Genomic DNA, 16,680 nt, shown 5'->3' on the forward strand with positions numbered 1-16,680 from the left:
AACCTAGTGCGAAGACTTCCAGGCACGGGGATGAGGCTCGTTTCCAGCCTTATGAAGCCACCGAGGCTCCTCTGACAGCATCCCGGGGCATCACTATTTTTGCACAATGTGGAAAGCACCTCCCCCCAGGTTGGCAGAGGAGGACACCCCAGCCTTGCTCTCCTTCACACTCACCAAGACGTGGAACTGGAGCGTGTCGCAGCGCTCCTGCCCGGCAAGCAGCACCAGCCCCTTCTGCGTGTGCCGCTCTCCGCTCTCGTCCAGGTGAGCCCGCGGCGTGTACCTGCGCTCATCGATGGTGGCATTGTACCGCAGCGCTGGAAGGAGAGCAACACCCTCAGGGCTTCTCCCTGGGGTTATGCTCACTATATAGCAACACTGGATCAAAGAATGGGCTTTTGGGCACTCAAACCCCTACTGCCTCGCTAAGGCACAATCAGGAAAATCAGGTTATAGTTAGCGTTGCCTGTTTCTAACAGATATTTCTTTTTAGCAAAGCATCGACTCTCCAGGTCAAATGAGGAGCTTTAAATACAAGACACTGTGTAAAATCTGTGCAGGATACATAATTATTTGCCTCATATATTCACATGCTGGCCTGTACCAGTTCTGGAGGTTTTGTACCCTGGAGCACTCTCCTCTTCTAGGTGCTTTACTGGAGATCATTCTCTTCCTGCAGTGCTGTTGAAAACAAACCGAAGGTTCCCAGCCCAGCACCAAGCAGGGTGAGATTTGCACCCACTACACAAGTGTGATGCAAAACGTGCATAAGCAAACAGCAACCATCAGCCCCAGCATGCACCGTCCACGGGGTGGCTCTTCTGGGCAGAAAGAAGTGTAAAATTAAATAAATAAAGAAAACCCACTCAGCTTTTTGTCCTGCAAGCTCCACAGTTATAGCAGGGAGGAGGAAAACACTGGATTCGATAGTACAAATTGAAATTCATGCTCTAGGGGATGGGAGTTTTTCCTGTGGCTTCGCTCAGGACCCGATTTTCTTTCGACAGTGTTTGCTGCTGGTTTACAAGGGGCTGAGCCACTATTGCTTCCCCCTGCGTCATGGGCATCCGCCGGGTAGACTCAGGGTCACAGCAACATGCAAGGACTTAATAGCAGAGCTGGCCAATAACTTCAGAGAGATTCCCCAGGATATTAGGGAAAGATGCACATATGGTCGGCAGATGTGTCCTGCCGCTGCAGCGGGGAGGATGGATGAGCTCTGTGGGACATAGTCCGGGCACGTCCCCTCCTGTCCCACTGGCTGGCAGGGTGGTGGTGATATCCCCATCACACGTACCACGGCCAGATCAGCTGCGGGAGAGCTTGGCCCCAGGGTGTAGGTGAGAGAAGATGTTCAACATGGGTAAGGTTGTATCCTCGGAGTGTTTCTTGGCACTGCTTAATGGCAGAGCCACCGTCCCTGCTACATCAGCCAGGATAGGGACAAATTTGTGGGTAAAAAGGGATGTGGTGGGTGGCAATGTGCATGCATCCAGACATGCCAAGCTCCTGGATGGTTTCCCTTGGCAGAAGCCGGGCGCTGCCTCGGGGTTGGAGACCTAAACAACGCATGAATTGGGGTTTTTGTTGCGTGAGCAGCCGTGCCGCTTACCCACGCTGGCTGTCTGGAAGTGAGCTGAGAGAAAGACGGCAGTGAAGCAGATGAAGGCTGACATGCAAGTGGCATCCTTCCCATTCCGCTTGCAGTCCTTGGTGAAGATGTTGATTTTGGAGGGCTCGAAGCGGATGCTGGCATTGATCTGGACCACGCTACGGGACCTGTGGGGTGAGCAAGGGTCAAGAGACATGCTGTAGTGTGGGATGCCCTCACCCATCTGCAGCATCCTCCAAAAGTCTCCCACATCTCCCGATTCACCCTTTTCACACCTTTTCACTCTTATTCTCAACATCAAGAAGGTGTTGAGGAAGACCAAAGGCCACCACAGCGTGCTGATCTACTGTCAGCTCATCTATGTAGCATTTGAAGAATAAAATCTCTTGCACATATTTGCCTCCTGCTTATGCCAGTGAAGTAGGTCAGTGCCGAGAGCAGGATTTGGCCCCTTACATGCACATAGCACTTTTCAAGGCAGACCCCAGGGTGGCCCATCTCTGCTGGGTACAGCTATCCTCCATCTTAACAGCTTCAAGGGCCTTTCCAAACATTAATCAATATTTGAAAATATTAAATTGTTCTTATTAAATAAGAACAGAGGGAGCCTGGGCAAAGCACCAAAATTCAATTAACTGATTTGAACTCCTGGGGAACTAATGATGAAATTCAATGCAAAACCAACTCTGACATCCTTCTAGGGCCCAATGGCATTGAAATCCCATGGCCCCACCAGACAGGGAGCCGTTACTGTGAAAAGACAGTTTAGATTGTTGGGACGTCAGTTTTCCCCTGAAAAATGCCAGCATATTGCAATGAGCTTTGGGCAGAGGAGGGTGCCAAATGAGATACAGCTAACCACAACAGCACAGCGTTCCCCAAAGAGCCGACGGCCAAGTCTACGAGCCCATCTTCGTTCAGGTCCAGCTGTCCATGGATGCTGCATCCAAAATACATCAGGCCTGGAGCAAGGTCCGCAGCTGCTATCCGCTGAAAAGCAAAGGGGAGAATCCAGGCTGGTTTCCAGCAGGAACATCCCTACCTGTGAAGGAGGGGTTTGCCATGCTGACCTCCACCACGCTACTGAAGGTTCCCCTTTCCAAGAGATTGCACCAAAGATAATTCTTTGGGGAATGAGAGCAGTTTCTCTTTGGAGACACCATCCAGAGATTTCTGCTGAATTTACTCTGCATATTTACTGTTTCTCCCAAGTGTGAGAAATATTTTATCTAGAGTAATTCACTGCTCCCAGTGCTAAGCATTGCCCTTAATTTCAAGCATGTTTTCCATACCCTATGTTTGCTTTGTCTTGGACCCCTCAAAAAAGAAAGTACCTGGCAATAATAATTAACAATGCAATACTGCATGTGAATTTATTGTGTTCTACCAGTCCTTAAAATGGGCACAAATGACATTTATTCTGATGAAGGACGAGGACAACCGAAGCACCCAGGAGCCATACCTGCTTGTACTTCTTCAGGACGGTCTCTTTGAAGCCAAGGAAGATGTATATTGCTCCTTGGTGCTCATCCTCCAAAGGTGCCCCGACAACAAGGTCGTTGTAGGAGTCCTGGTTGAGGTCAGGCACGGCGGCGATGCAGGAGCCGAAGCGTGAGTTCTGGTAGCTCTGCAGATCGACGAGGGCACCGCTGGAAACGAAGCGGTTCTGCTGGGCCAGGCAAAGAGAAAAGGCAAAAAAACCCCAAACCCCAAAACAATCAGCAGCAAGCCTGGCAAGAAGAGAAAACCCTCAAAGGGAAGCAAAAAAGATGCAGCGATATGTGAGCAATTTCTTTAAGGAAGGAGGTGAGAGCTCTCCCAAGGCTGCAGGACTTTCTTCTGAGCATGTCCTTGGGGAGGGATGAGCCCCATGCCAGCCCCATGCTTGCTTTGCCTTCCTTTTACAGCAACCTACGTAAATAATTGCATAAAAACTTGTGCTTTAGATACAGGGACTCTCACTGCTCTGGGTGGGCTCTGCAGCCTTGGATATAGAACACAACCCGCTCGTCGCCCCACGTGGCCCCATATCCTGATGGATTTGGCTCAGAAACTGCATTTTGAGCCAGATTTGAGGGTGGTAGGAAAGCTGGTCCTGCCCCAGAGTGCTGCTGGGCACGAGGGCAGAGGACAGGGATGGCACATGTTCCGTCTGTGCCCTGACGTGGTGGAGGGACCGACCTTGTCGCACCCCACCACCCTGGGCAGGAGAGTGCCCTTGAAGGGAACAGTTTTGGGGGACGCAAAGTGGATGGAGAAACCCATGTTGCAAAGACCCCACTTGCAGCCCGTGCATCGCTTCCTCGGGGCTGGGAGCAGCAGGACCTCGCCTTGCACCCTGTACATCACCTCCTCAGGGCCGGGAAGCTCACCCGGCCGGGAGCAGCAAAGCCTTGAGACGAGGTGGCTCTGCTCCAGCACAGGCTGGACGCCCTTCGCTGGCAGCGAACAAACCCCCTGAGATTGTTTATAAACAAGGAAAACAGACAAATCCTCCTCGAGTCTCGCAGCAGCCACAACAGCGAGGCGCTGCCAAGCTCTGTTCCCTTTGGGCCGGGCTGCCGTGCCCTGTGATGTTTGATGGAAGCTGGTGGGTGAGCGCAGCCTGGAGCGACCCTGGGGAGGTGACAGGAGGGGACACAGTTCCCACGCTAGCGCCCGAACGCCCCGGCCCCTGCGGCATCCCTGGCTCTCCCCCGCAGTGCTGCCACATACCTCCCGCAGGGCGTAGACATAAACCTTCCCCCTTTCTCTGCCCTCGCTGAAGTACATGGGGGCTCCCACCAGCAAAACATCGGTGATGCCGTCACCGTTGACATCGAGGGAGTTGATCTCACTGCCGTAGTAAGAGCCGATCTGGAGGAGACAGAGGAGGGGGTGGGAGCAATGCTCCCGGCACGCAGGGGCACTGCCACCCTCCCCGATGGGGACATTTCAAGCCCTGTCTCTGCTACGGCCACCCAGTTTGGAGCTGCAGGTGCAGCAACAGCCAGGACATCCCCAGCTGCCCGTGGATGCACTACACTGCTGAACCATTTAAACGGAACACTTTGCAGAACGGAGGGGGGGGGGGTTGATGCAGGACCATGCATGCCACATGGAAAAATCAGTGCAGCACCCTTGGCAGCGCGTGCCCCGGCGTTACCTGCTCTCCCTTCAGTGCCTGGTGGATGGTGAGATTTCGGTTGTTGTGCATACTGAAAATGATGACTTTCCCGGTGTGGTTGAACCTGGGCGCTCCCGCGACGTAAATCCGCTCATGCTCGGTGGATATGACGGAGGAGACGGTGTAACCTGGAAGCGGGGGGGGGGGGGGGGCAGGCGCAGGGTGAGCACGGCTGAGCAGCTCCCTGGCTGCTCCCAGCCGCTGCCTGGTGATCTGCTTTCCATTAGCCCCCAGCTGCTGACACAACTCTGGCCACCTCCCAGATCGGGAAGCTAGAAACCCAGATTTCTTCAAAGATAAAGTAATTCCAATAAACCCTAGTGCCCTGACCCTGGGCTTTGAGCTGCCTGCTCAGGTCCCACCTGCAGCCTGAGCAGCACAGCTGTGCCAAAAATTTTGGCACTGCCTAATGCAGCTGGCAAACCCCGTGCAAAATCCTTCTTTCATCGAAGACAAGTCCAATTCCTGGCCTGATAAGTGTTTTACTTCATGGCTTACATCAAGTTAAACAAACACTAGCGAGGTGCGTGCACGCCAGGAGGCTGTGGCACCCACTGCACTGCTCCTTCGAGACCTCGGCAACACCATGTCCAAAGCCAAATGTGAAAGACTTTGCTGATGCTTGATGTTAACATTGATAGTCCAATAAAAGCCATGAATCCATCAGGACCGTTGCTTACGAGTCCTTATGGAAGTAACCCTTGGTAAGCAAATGACCCTGAGCAATCCCTCTTTCCTACCCAGACGGGTTATTTTCTATGCCGGGATCACCGACACCACACATTGCACACTGGGCTGCGGCACTTGCCTGTGGTTGCAGATGGGCTTATGTAGGAATATAATGCTGGGGCTGCAAAATCCTATTTTTCAAACTCCAGGTTCCTGCACATTCACAGTCAGTTTTAAATGCTACTTAAATTATTAGAAACTCAAAGCATGGCCAGCCATGAAGCTGGATCAGATCACTCAGGGTCACATCCTGTTTAATTCTGAGTATCTCCAGGGATTATTGGGGTTTATGGACTCCCTTCCCTGGGCATTGGCCTTACCTGGGGTGTCTCTGTACTCCTAAGCCAAGCATCAGCCTTGAAACCCCCAGGTCCTGGCGCTGGGCGAGCCGGGCTGCTCCGCAGCAGGAGGCACCGGCGTTTCCTTAATATTTCTGGATTTCTTACTCCAGGCAATGGGAAAGACAGAGCCCAGCTGAGCTCCCACATACTGTCACGGGTACCCCTTGCACAGTTGTAGATGTCCCCACTCCAGGTGCTCGCAGCTGAGCCCGGGGGACACTCTGCTGTCACCCCAAGCGATGAGCCACGTGTCCAGGGGCTGTTCATGTCCCCAGTGGAGGGAAGAGCCCCAACACACTGGCAGGCAACCCTGCAGCATCCCACCCTGCTCCCTGCCACGGGGCAGCTCAGCCTGGCACGCACATCTCCAGAGAGAGGCTTCATTTTGCAAACCAGGCTGATATTTTTACTCTGGGGCTTCAACAGCCGCACATGGAATGGATTAACCCAGCAGGTATTTCCTCCCTAGGCATGAAATTTCATCAGTGCTTTTTAAACCATTCCAGTAAGCATTGCGGATGACCCGGGCTGGCTGGTGTCTGAGATACTTCTGCATTTAAATCACTTTTGTGCTGCACACTGTGGTTGATGCTGGACTCTTCCCAGGTGAGGATGCTCACGTACGCTACATCCCTGAGCAAAGGGCAACACGGGTCTCACACCCATGGGAGCTTGCAAGAAGCTGGGCATGGTAATGCCTATGGTGGGAGCGCTGGCTGCTATGAGTCATTTGAGAAATATGTTGTGCTTCCTATTATTAAGCATAAAATCATTAATTCAGCCCTGGCAGCAGAGCCTTGTTCAGCTTTCTTACCTAAATACGCTCCGTGATTTTTCAGTTCCTCTGGGAACTCCTGGAGATAAGATTCCCGCAGGGGAATGACCTTCCCGCTGCTGGTTTCCTTCAGAACGGCTCCATTCCAGTCGTAGGCACCCACTGCCCCCAGCAAGATCCCGTCCTGTGGGAGAGCAGAAGTAGTCTGAGGGTATTTCTTGCCAAGTGAAGGCAATCGTCCCCCTCACTGCCCATATGGGCAAAGTCGATTCATGCCGAGATGGATGAGGGGACCCAATGGGCTGGTTTTGTGTGAGAACACATATGGGGGTCCCCAAAGCCCAACTCCTAGACTATATATACTTATTGGAGGCTGCAGAGCACAGAAGAGAAAACCAGCAAATGGTCTCTCCCAGAAATAGCACGTTTTACAGAAAAGGGGTGTGTGTGTGGGAAATCTCACAAATGGCAAAGAAAAAAAAAGAAAGAAGTCAAGCAAACCATTCTCTAAAGCACACCTAGAAAGACAGAGATTTTTAAACATGCTGGAATGATATTTCCACCCCATTCATATCTTTTCAGCATACTTTTCCTCCCCAGGAAAACCCTGAGCAGAAATCCCTGCTGGCTTTTTGCTTGGACCTGCTGGCCCACAGAGGGCAGAAAGGGACTGACCATCTTCCGCACCCCACCACCGATGAGCACCTTCCTCCATGGCACATCCCAGCATGTCCTTTCCAAGAGGTCGTGTCATTGGGAGGAGCTGCTGCAGGCTGGTCCTAAGGACAGCACTGGTCTCCCAGCAGCTCCCTTCCCCATGGGATAAACCAGCACTAACAGCATTTTCTTCCTTATGCTCATGTTAGCAATTTAGCTTCACGATTAATAATTTGCCCCAAATACCCGTCTCTCCACCTGCAGCGGCTGGTGATGATAAAAAGCACAGGGTGCCTGCTTGCACAGGCAGGAGCAAAAATATACCCCCCACATCTACTCTCTTACTTCTACAACATGTGATGAAAATCCAGTCTGGGACATTTCCAGGCCAAAGGAGATTTCATTCTTGTTAGTTCCTAAAAAAAAAATAAAAAGGGAAATTTGTATTTAATGGTGAGCTTTGCTTTCTTGGAGGGGCTGAGTGGTGCCTTGGTGGGTTGGCAGGGCATGAGCATTCCCCTCTACCCCACCTGGAGCACAAAGGACCTCAGCTGCAACAAATGAGCCTGTTTCTCCCTAAATCACCACAATTACACAAACTCGTGCTGCTAATAGGTACTGGGAGCTCTGCCATGGTGCGGTTCTCTCCTTTTCTAGCTGCAAGATCACACAAAAATGTGGATATAGAGGATTTTGCTTCATAATTGCAACTGCGTGAAGCTTCTCACCCAGGGAAGCTTTCTTCCACAGAGAACTGTTGGGCTGGCTGGACCAAGGTAACTGGCAAACTGGTGGGGAGCTTGTGAGCTGGTTTGGTCAAAATTCCCCCAAACCCTGAGATGCTTAATTTTCAGTGAAAGCCCTCCATCTTCTGTTTCAATTGTTCATCCCGGGATGTGCTTTTCCTATGAAATTTAGATAAATATAGTTTTGGAGACCAATGAACTTGTCACAAGGCAGACAGAAGCGCTGTCATTTAGAACAAAAATATTTCCTGATATTTAATTTCAGCCAATAAACCATAAACCCTCACATTATTCCCATAACTCCACAATGTCTGCCACCCCAGGGAGTCCCTGGCAATTGATGTGTGGTTTTTGCCTGTTTATAGCCCAGCTGGGTTTGAATAAAGTTTGATGGGTGAGAAAGATCCTGACACCCAGATGACCCCCATACCAAATTTCAAAGGTTTGCTATAAAGGGCAGAGTCACCATAGCTCTGCAAATGCCAGTGGCCAGAATGAAGGGTGTCCTTTGGAGGAGAGGGGATCTGTGCTCCTGATGCTTGAGGGGTGCAAACCACTCAAAATAAAGACACTTCTTTATAGATGAAGATATTCAAAGTATGTGTGGTGGGTTGACCCTGGCTGTTTGGCTGTACCAAACAGATATTAGGGAAACCCCCAGTGCGACCCATTCAAATTCAGCAAATGGAGAACCAATGGCACATCTGAAGCAACCCACTGCAGCCTGGCCAGCCGGGATTTGTCGGGGAGGAGCATCACTCACCTTCCAAGCTAAATATCCTTTCTCCCAGAGCATCCACAATGTCTTTGAGTGCTGCTTCATCTGTGACATTAAAGAAATGCTTGTCATCTGGGTCGCTTGCTATAAATTTTATCTCGTTCAAAAAGGCTTCAGGATTGATTCCTCTTCTGTTATAATAACCCAGTACCTAGGTTTAAAATAGAAATGCAAGACTTGGGTTTTCATGCGATGGAGAGAGCCGTCCCAAAGCATCTGAGGGGTATCCATATGGAAGGAGCCCAACAGCCTTGGCATCTGACACCCCATCGTGGGAGCAAACCGAGGAGCAAGGAGCCACTGTATTTCCTCCAGGCAGCCCAGGCTGGGCACCCCTCATGCAATTTGGGTGCATGGTGCAACGCAGGGTCCTGCTTATCCCCAGCCACAGCACCTGCTCTGGCAGCTGAATCCAGAGCTGAGCATCCCACCGCCTCCTGCAAAAGCAGGACCAGCAACAAAGACCCCTGCAAATGCACCGGGAGTGGTGGAGGTGGGCTGCGCTGCCAGGCCCATTGCATTGGGGCACACAGGGCACTGCCGAGCGCTGCACAGCTTTTGCAGCCGTTCGCTGCCGAAAGGGTCCCCCTGCACTTACTGCGACTGCGTATCTGGTGACGTTGTCCTTCTCGCTGTCCTCAATCACCTTCTCCAGGTCTGGGCTGTCGTGCGACTCTCCATCTGTGATTACAATCATTACTCTCTTTGCCCCTTTCCGGCCACCTTTCTGAAATGCTTCCGAGCTGCAATTGAAGAGATGCCCTGGGCTGCTCAGCCTCGCCAGGCAGGTCACTGCCGAAACCGTCGCGGCTGCCGAGACGCACCCAATCGCCCTCATCGTAAAGCACTGAGCGGTGTTTGGTGGGCTGCTAGCCCTTGGGGAGGTGCAACAGGTGCAGGACCCTCAGGAAACCTTTTAGGAATTTAAAAGGGGACTTTTCCACCGACAGGGCTGGGTTCTTGCAGGAGAGGAGTTTTTAATTCAGCAAAATGCCCTAAATCTGCAGCAGGAATAGTGGTCGGGCTGTGGCAAAAAAAGTGCAGGAGCAGGCACTTGTCCCAGATAACGGAGGAGATGGAGCTGTGGGTCACGGCTGTACCGAGCTCCTGGGTACCCGACGGGGGTCTGCAGAAGAACTACAGTGCCTGGGGCAGACGTGGGGTCACGTTTGGGGGCTGCGAGCTCAGCTCTGGGGTGCTTTCAGAAAAAGGATGTATTTTCAGAGTCTGTCCCTGTGCCCTCCTTCTGGTCCAGCTGCAACCGAGGACAGGGCAGTTTTGCATCATTTGTAAAACATTAATTGAGGACCAAGCCTTTTTGCAAAAGCATTCTTAGCCTGGCGGTATCCCCTGCTTTCTAAGCAGCAAGGAAAAGTAAAGGGGGAGAGAGGGAAGAAAAATAAATGGTGATTTTAAACTTGTTATCAGAATAAACAGGAAGGTGAACGATTTTTACCGAGCAAACTCTATCCCATAGGCAGTCCTGGTTTCTGTACCTCCTCTTTGCTCTATGTGACTGGCAGCCGCTACCACATCTTTTACAGACCTGTAGTCATTTAAATGAAACTCATGGACGACATCTTCTCCATACTGAACAACTCCGACCTAGGAATTAAAGGAACATCACAAAGGACGCCAACAACCTGCCGCGTAGTGAGGGCCTGCGACACAATGAGCAGGCTTTGTCAACCACATGAAATAACAGCCACCATTAAAAATCAGTCACTCTGTCCCCATTTCCTCCAGTTTTTCCCTCCATGGGACAATTGATAATGCTCAATTGTACTTCTATTCTCACCCATGTGCAGCCACCCCTGCCCTGCTATAAAGGTTTGGGGCGATGCAGATGTGCTGTGCCCCACTGTGGACCCACAGCATCTCTAGATGGGACCAAACAGGGGGTTATTTGTGCAAATTGTTGAGGATATCCCTGCACAAATCCCTGCCCAAATCAGCCCACGGTTACTAATAGGAAGAGGATGGAGAGCTCTTCACAGCTGCAACAAGCTGCCTTGGCACAGGACAATACTTCTGTATTTCCGTACGATTTCATCCTCCCCATGCCTGGTCGGGGTGTGGGGTGCTGCTCTCTCCGTAGCTCATTTAGGGACATTAATGTGAGCATTATTTCCATGGGCTCAGCTTTAATATCCATACAATGAAAGTTTATTTTGAAAAAGCATGGCCCCAAATTACAGCATATTGGCAGAAAAGGGACATTGAAAAGGGCCCCGTGAGGACAGCCAGAGGACTCTGCATGACACGGAGGGATGCACAAGTTGTGCAAGGGCTTACTTGTATCTGGCCAGGGCCAATATAAAATTTTTTCAAGATGTTTATCAGGAAGTGCTGAACTTCAACCCAAGGGTATATGCTGTTTGATCCATCCAGAACTATGATTATGTCCATGTACGTCTGGCATCCTGTGAAAAATACGCAGTGTGTTATTGAAAGACCTTGGCAATGCTTGCAAAGGGGAGATTTATGGCTTCATTCCTTGCAGTCAGGTACTTGCTCTTATGATTTCTTTGAAAAAAAAAATCTTATTTCAATCATTCATAAAGATTTTTGGGCTTCAATAAGGTAGAGAGAAGCCACAAGCATCCTCTCTGCCGAGAAAAGACCGGATAACTTTCTAAGAATAACACTCAGCGGTATCTTTTCTGATTCAGATTTGGACCTTTATCCGGTCTAATATAGTTGCATACTTCAAAGAGTGGCCTGCTGCAGGCAGGATCCGGCCTCTGTTCCTCCCGCGGAGCAATGCTTTATGCCTGAGTCACTCCTCAGCCCTGCCTGTACTCGCCATATAACGCAAGTCGGGTATTTCCTCCCCTTCCCATTAAATCCACAGCAACGAGACAGCCAAAAACCCCAGCGAGGACCCCAGGGCTATGCTCTGCAGTATGAGCTGTGAAGGATTTAGCCAGTTGACTGGTTTTCAGTAGGGAAAATTGCTCAGCGTCATCTCTCTATTTTGCTTATATTTTATAACATTATTTACAAAAGTTGCAGAAAACCAGAAGATGCTGAATTTCCCAGTGACACATATTTATCAGTTGCTCTTTTCACCTGATGTGGGCATTTATGGGTTAGCGCATCCACAGACTGGAGTCACACATGGGTCGCTCCGCCACTGTGGTCCTCAGCTGTGTGCCACCACCTTGATCCCCTGCCCACCCCGGGACCCAGGGAAAGGAGCCAACCTCCAGCATCCCACTTGCTAAATGGTAACGTTCTGCTCCTTAACCACCTTCTCTCAAAAAAAACCCCAATTACCCTTCGCAGCAAGGGCTAAAAGCATCTTCTGGCCATAAAGAGGGAAGTGACACTGAAAATTTGGTGGTGGGCTCTACCTTTACTGCCTCTGTCCCCCAGAAGTCCTGTTTTCCTGTGCCCTGCTCTATGCCATGAGAATTAAACGATACCAAACGGGTGATGGAACTGGGGCATCACGCCCCATGTCTGGCTGGGGCAAAGACCTTCTGGGAGCTCCAACGGTGCAGGACAGGCTTCTGCAATTTCTTACCACCCACAGGAAAGCCAGGAAGCTTATTTAATACCTCAGAATAAAATCACATATCCAAATTTACAAATTTGGGCCCAAATACTTAGCTTTCAGTCAATGAGCTCTTTGTTTTGTGTGGCCAAGGTCTGAATTCTTTCCCTATTTTGCCTTCCTAGCTGTGCTGATAAAATATTCTGGATACTTTTATTTCTGGTTTTGGAAGAATAAGGTATTTTTTGTCTTCCCCGGGTGTCAGTCAAAAAGAAAATGTTTACCAGATGTCTGTGTACGTAACCCCCTTTGAATCACTTCCCTGCAACCATTTCCTCTGCTCTCTTGCCTTCGCTTAAACACTGACATCGCTTTGTTTTCTCAATGGGACTGAAGCGATTAGAGAACAGAAATTCCCTCTGACTTCAAAGGCGGGGTTAGAGCCGCAGGGCAGATTGTTTCTCGTACTCTGCAGAGCTGGAGCCACCGTCTTGGAGAACCTGAAGTTGGAGTTGACCCGGGAGCACATGCCCGTGGTGTAGTAGGAGCTCCCGCACTCGTGGGACCAGAGAGGACTGCAAGCCTGGGGGAGAAAATCAAGCATCGAGGATGGGTTTAAAACTGCCACTTTTTAATTGCTGCTTTGCAAGGCTGTCCTCTCCTTTGGCATCTTTTTCCCCATGGAAGGTGAGGTTTCTGAGCCCCACGGTGCACACAGCATATATAAAAAGAGGTGTATTTGCATGCCTTTACATGCTTTTGTACATGCATCTGGATTCGCATGCCTTTACACGCTGATATACATGCACCCTGCAGCGACCTCTCGGCGCAGGGAGGCCAGGCTGTGCCGAAGCCCCCGTTCCTCACCAGAAAGCTGTTGTCCTTGGGGTTGGTAGCCAGGCTGAGGCCGAGACGCATGTTGTCCTTCCGCTCGGAGACGTTGGAGAGCGTTACCCGTCCTTCGGAGAGAGGATGCGGTTAGAGACGGCTGCCGGGCAGGGATGCTGGGCACCCAGCCCACGTCCCCGTGGTGCTCCCTGGCATCTCTGGAGCAAGAGGGAACCCAGCTGAACAGCTGGAGGAGAGCTGTCTCTGCCTACTTACACTGCAGACTTTGTGCTTTTGCTTTTCTTTGGAAGCAGTTGTCAAGATAAGAATTGGTTTTTTTCTTAGATGCCACAACCAAGAAAAAGAAAAGTCTTCTAGGGAATTAAGCTGTGAGTCAGAGACGGCATCTCTTACGTAGTCAGTCCTTAGGAAGAAACCTCTCTGAGTGGCTCTAGCATCTCGTCTTTTATTGCCAGGCCAGCAGGCATTTAGTGGCTGATTTATCTTTGTGCATTGCTTTTGTTTCCCATGTCACAGCGCAGAAACTGGGAACAGCCCCCAGGGCAGCCCTGTCTTTCTGTTAATGCCAATATCATTTAGCTGTGACTTGAATGCTGCCTAACCCAGCCATTCCTCCACTTCAGGGGGCAACGCAGCTTCCCGCGAGCCAGGGCTCCCCTTTGCTGTTTTGCCTGAGAAGCAAACTGAGAAGGAGGAAATCAGGCAATTAATGGTAAAATTGGGGGGTTGGTTTCTTTGCCTGTGGCCTTTGGAAGTTTCTTACTGAGGTTTAAACTGAGTGGAGGCTCAGAAACTGAGCGCCACAACCCAGAGCTCAAAGGAGCTCAGCCCGAAGCTGAGCACCTTCCAGCAACCCCTCGCTGCTCCCCTGCGGACCATCTGGCTGCAGCCCCGGCTCTCGCCTGCACGCCCTGAGCTTGCTCTCACCTGCTGTCTGCATGCATGCTGCAGCAAAGCCAGAGAAAAAGGGGCTTTAGCTCACATTATAAATCCTCCAGGATCCTGGCTGCAGATGCTGACACCCTGCTGTCCTGCTCTGGTACCCAGGTACGCTGCACCTTGCGACCGCAGCTCTGCGGTGGGAAGCAGGATGCTCCCAGCCAGCTCCTGCACCCGCTGCCTGCTCGGCATGGGAAGGGCAGGGGCAGAGCCCCAGACCCACATCAGCTCGTGCTTCTCCACGCTACAGTCATCTCTGCTGTACGCTCCCTGTCAGCTTGGCATCCCCACTAGGCAGCTCTGCGTCTGATTTTACTCAATGGATTACTCAGTGGATTGTGCTAACTGGACAAGTTAATTGGGAAAAAAAATAAAAAAGGATGTCCTCATGGAACTGATCTTTTAATTTGAAACTTGTTTCCAATGGAAAAAAGACTGCTTTTTAGCAAGATTCAAATTTACACACACAAGAGAGAGATTTCCTTGAAGAATCTTGATGTTCTCATAGCAAATTAAAAAAAAAAAAAAGGAAAAAAGAAAACAATGTTTTTAAAAAAATAAAAGATTTGGAGCCAATCAATCAAATATTGCAGATGATCCAAAGTTCCTCCTCCCTTATCAGCTCTGGTAGAAACCCAGGAGGGTTCAGATTCATAATGATGAAAAATAAAGTGAGAACAGCTGCTCCAGTGTTAAAAAATCCCAGAGCTTGCCCCCAAAGCCCAGCGATGCTCCTCAGGACCATGAGAAAGTCCCCGGCTCTCATGTTCCCCACTGAGACAGGGACATGCCCTTTGGGCATCCCACTTTGGGCAGCAAAGGGGACTTGTCCCCCCTGTGCCTTGCACTGCCCCGACCAGGGGAGGGCACATCCCGATATCGCAATATTGTGCTGTCGGCACAGTCGGTGCTGTTCCAGCCCGAGAAATCCTGAGAAACCAGTCGCTCTATCCCTCCAGGGAGATGGGATTGGGATGTCTGTGGGACTGGGGCACCCGCAGGGTCTCTCCTCCTGTGACAGCAGTGATGGGGCCTGGGGGTGGTGGGACTGGGTGATAATTCCCCAAATACCAAAGCTGCAGGGTCAGGCTGGAAGCTGGGAGCAAAACTCATCTGTGTCCAGGGAACCAGCTGCAGTGGGCATGTTGGCCCAGCATTCCCTGGAGAGGGAATACAGACACCACCACGTGCAGTCGGGTATTTGCTAGTGGCACCATTATCCATGGATAAGTTTATCCTGATCATTTAATAAACCAGTTCAAGCTATATTAAATAAGTAACTTTTTTTACTTTATTCCAATTTGCCTGATTGTACCCTAACGCTGCTTAAAGCTCGGCACCGGGAGTAATGTGAACACCTGAAATAACTCCTTATCTAAAAATCCTCCTAAAACATGCAGTCCTCATGCTTTTGGGGACAATCTGGGCAACGCAACAGGGTGCATCTTTACAGACCAAAGCACTGATAAAAAGCACCATGTTAGAAATGCCCAGTTCCCCTCACTGTTCCGCGGGTTTGTAGTACCTAGGTTGAGTTTGGTGCAGTTGCTGTGGGTGTCGCTGGTCACTGGGCACTTGTAGACATCTCCTGTCTTCTGCTGGCCATTGGTTTCGTAGGGAGCTCCCACCACCAGCCTGTAGGAAAGAGGGGTCCGTCAGTGCCCAGAGACTGGATGGGAGGCACGGGAACAAACCCACAGCCACTGCCAGAGGGGAACCCCCCTGCCCTGGGAAAAAGGATTCCCCAGCCCAGATCCCCAGCTCATGGTTTGAGAGGTGTCAGGAGAAGGTCCCTTGTTGGGGGGATGCCATCATTCCCCTGACCTGACTCAGTGCAAGCAGCAAAAGCATTATTTTGACTTCCCCTTCGCACGACAGCAGGCAGCAATAAGCTGGGGATGATGACTCACTATTGCTTGGAAGTAATGCCCATCAGATGCAACGGGGGCAGAACAAATCTCTAGCAGCAAGCAAGGTCTGCAAAACTTTCTGATGGCACGGGGAGGAGCAGGGGACCCCCATCACCACCTCAGCTCATGACCGGCACCGAAACCTTCAGCATCTGTCTGAGGTCCTGTGGTGGGCACGGCTGGCCCCGGGGTGGGGGGAATGGAGGTGCCCATTCTCACTGCTGCTTCAGGTAGGAACCTTTTCATGCCAGGATTGCCTTCAGGACATGGATGTGTAGGAAGGAGTCCTGCCTAGCGATACCCAAAGGAATAGCAACGAGCTGGTATAGCAGTGACAGTGACTCACGCTGGGATCCACAGGGAATTTTCCCCACTAAAAAGGTGAAAAAGTGAATTTGGAGGAGTTTTGCTCCAACTTGGGGTTGTTCACTTGCGAGCAGCCCAGAGCAGTACATTAGGATCCCCAGCTCAGCGGTGGGTGAGGACCTTGGGCATCTATCTGTTCTTTAAAATAAGAGGAGCTGATAAAAATGCATGCACCCACCAAGGGTGGGTGTAGTTGGGGTGTATCCGGGACATCAAAATCATTTTTTGCACTTTTTCTTGTGGACTTGACCAGAATAGTACAAAACAGCAAACCAAAGGAGGAGGAGAGCAGGACTTGAGGAATTTGACCATT

General features: G+C 50.8%; 1 protein-coding gene across 3 annotated transcripts in view; it reads right to left on the reverse strand.

Moving 5' to 3' along the window:
- Positions 1 to 16,680, reverse strand: part of ITGA11 (integrin subunit alpha 11) — a 54,114-nt gene that overhangs the window by 16,362 nt on the left and 21,072 nt on the right. For 2 of the 3 annotated variants that reach the window (XM_075044667.1, XM_075044665.1), the window contains exons 3-17: positions 15,617 to 15,726; positions 13,171 to 13,262; positions 12,772 to 12,886; positions 11,100 to 11,227; positions 10,261 to 10,409; positions 9,403 to 9,547; positions 8,790 to 8,955; positions 7,626 to 7,696; positions 6,663 to 6,807; positions 4,758 to 4,906; positions 4,328 to 4,468; positions 3,075 to 3,281; positions 2,472 to 2,602; positions 1,613 to 1,779; positions 175 to 317 (exon numbers count right to left, since the gene is read on the reverse strand). In XM_075044667.1, coding sequence (XP_074900768.1) covers positions 175 to 317; positions 1,613 to 1,779; positions 2,472 to 2,602; positions 3,075 to 3,281; positions 4,328 to 4,468; positions 4,758 to 4,906; positions 6,663 to 6,807; positions 7,626 to 7,696; positions 8,790 to 8,955; positions 9,403 to 9,547; positions 10,261 to 10,409; positions 11,100 to 11,227; positions 12,772 to 12,886; positions 13,171 to 13,262; positions 15,617 to 15,726 — 2,059 coding nt within the window. The remainder of the gene's footprint in view (positions 1 to 174; positions 318 to 1,612; positions 1,780 to 2,471; positions 2,603 to 3,074; positions 3,282 to 4,327; positions 4,469 to 4,757; positions 4,907 to 6,662; positions 6,808 to 7,625; positions 7,697 to 8,789; positions 8,956 to 9,402; positions 9,548 to 10,260; positions 10,410 to 11,099; positions 11,228 to 12,771; positions 12,887 to 13,170; positions 13,263 to 15,616; positions 15,727 to 16,680) is intronic. The other variant, XM_075044666.1, reaches the window with a different exon arrangement.

Source organism: Buteo buteo, chromosome 13 (assembly GCF_964188355.1).
Source record: "Buteo buteo chromosome 13, bButBut1.hap1.1, whole genome shotgun sequence".
Taxonomy (NCBI): domain Eukaryota; kingdom Metazoa; phylum Chordata; class Aves; order Accipitriformes; family Accipitridae; genus Buteo; species Buteo buteo.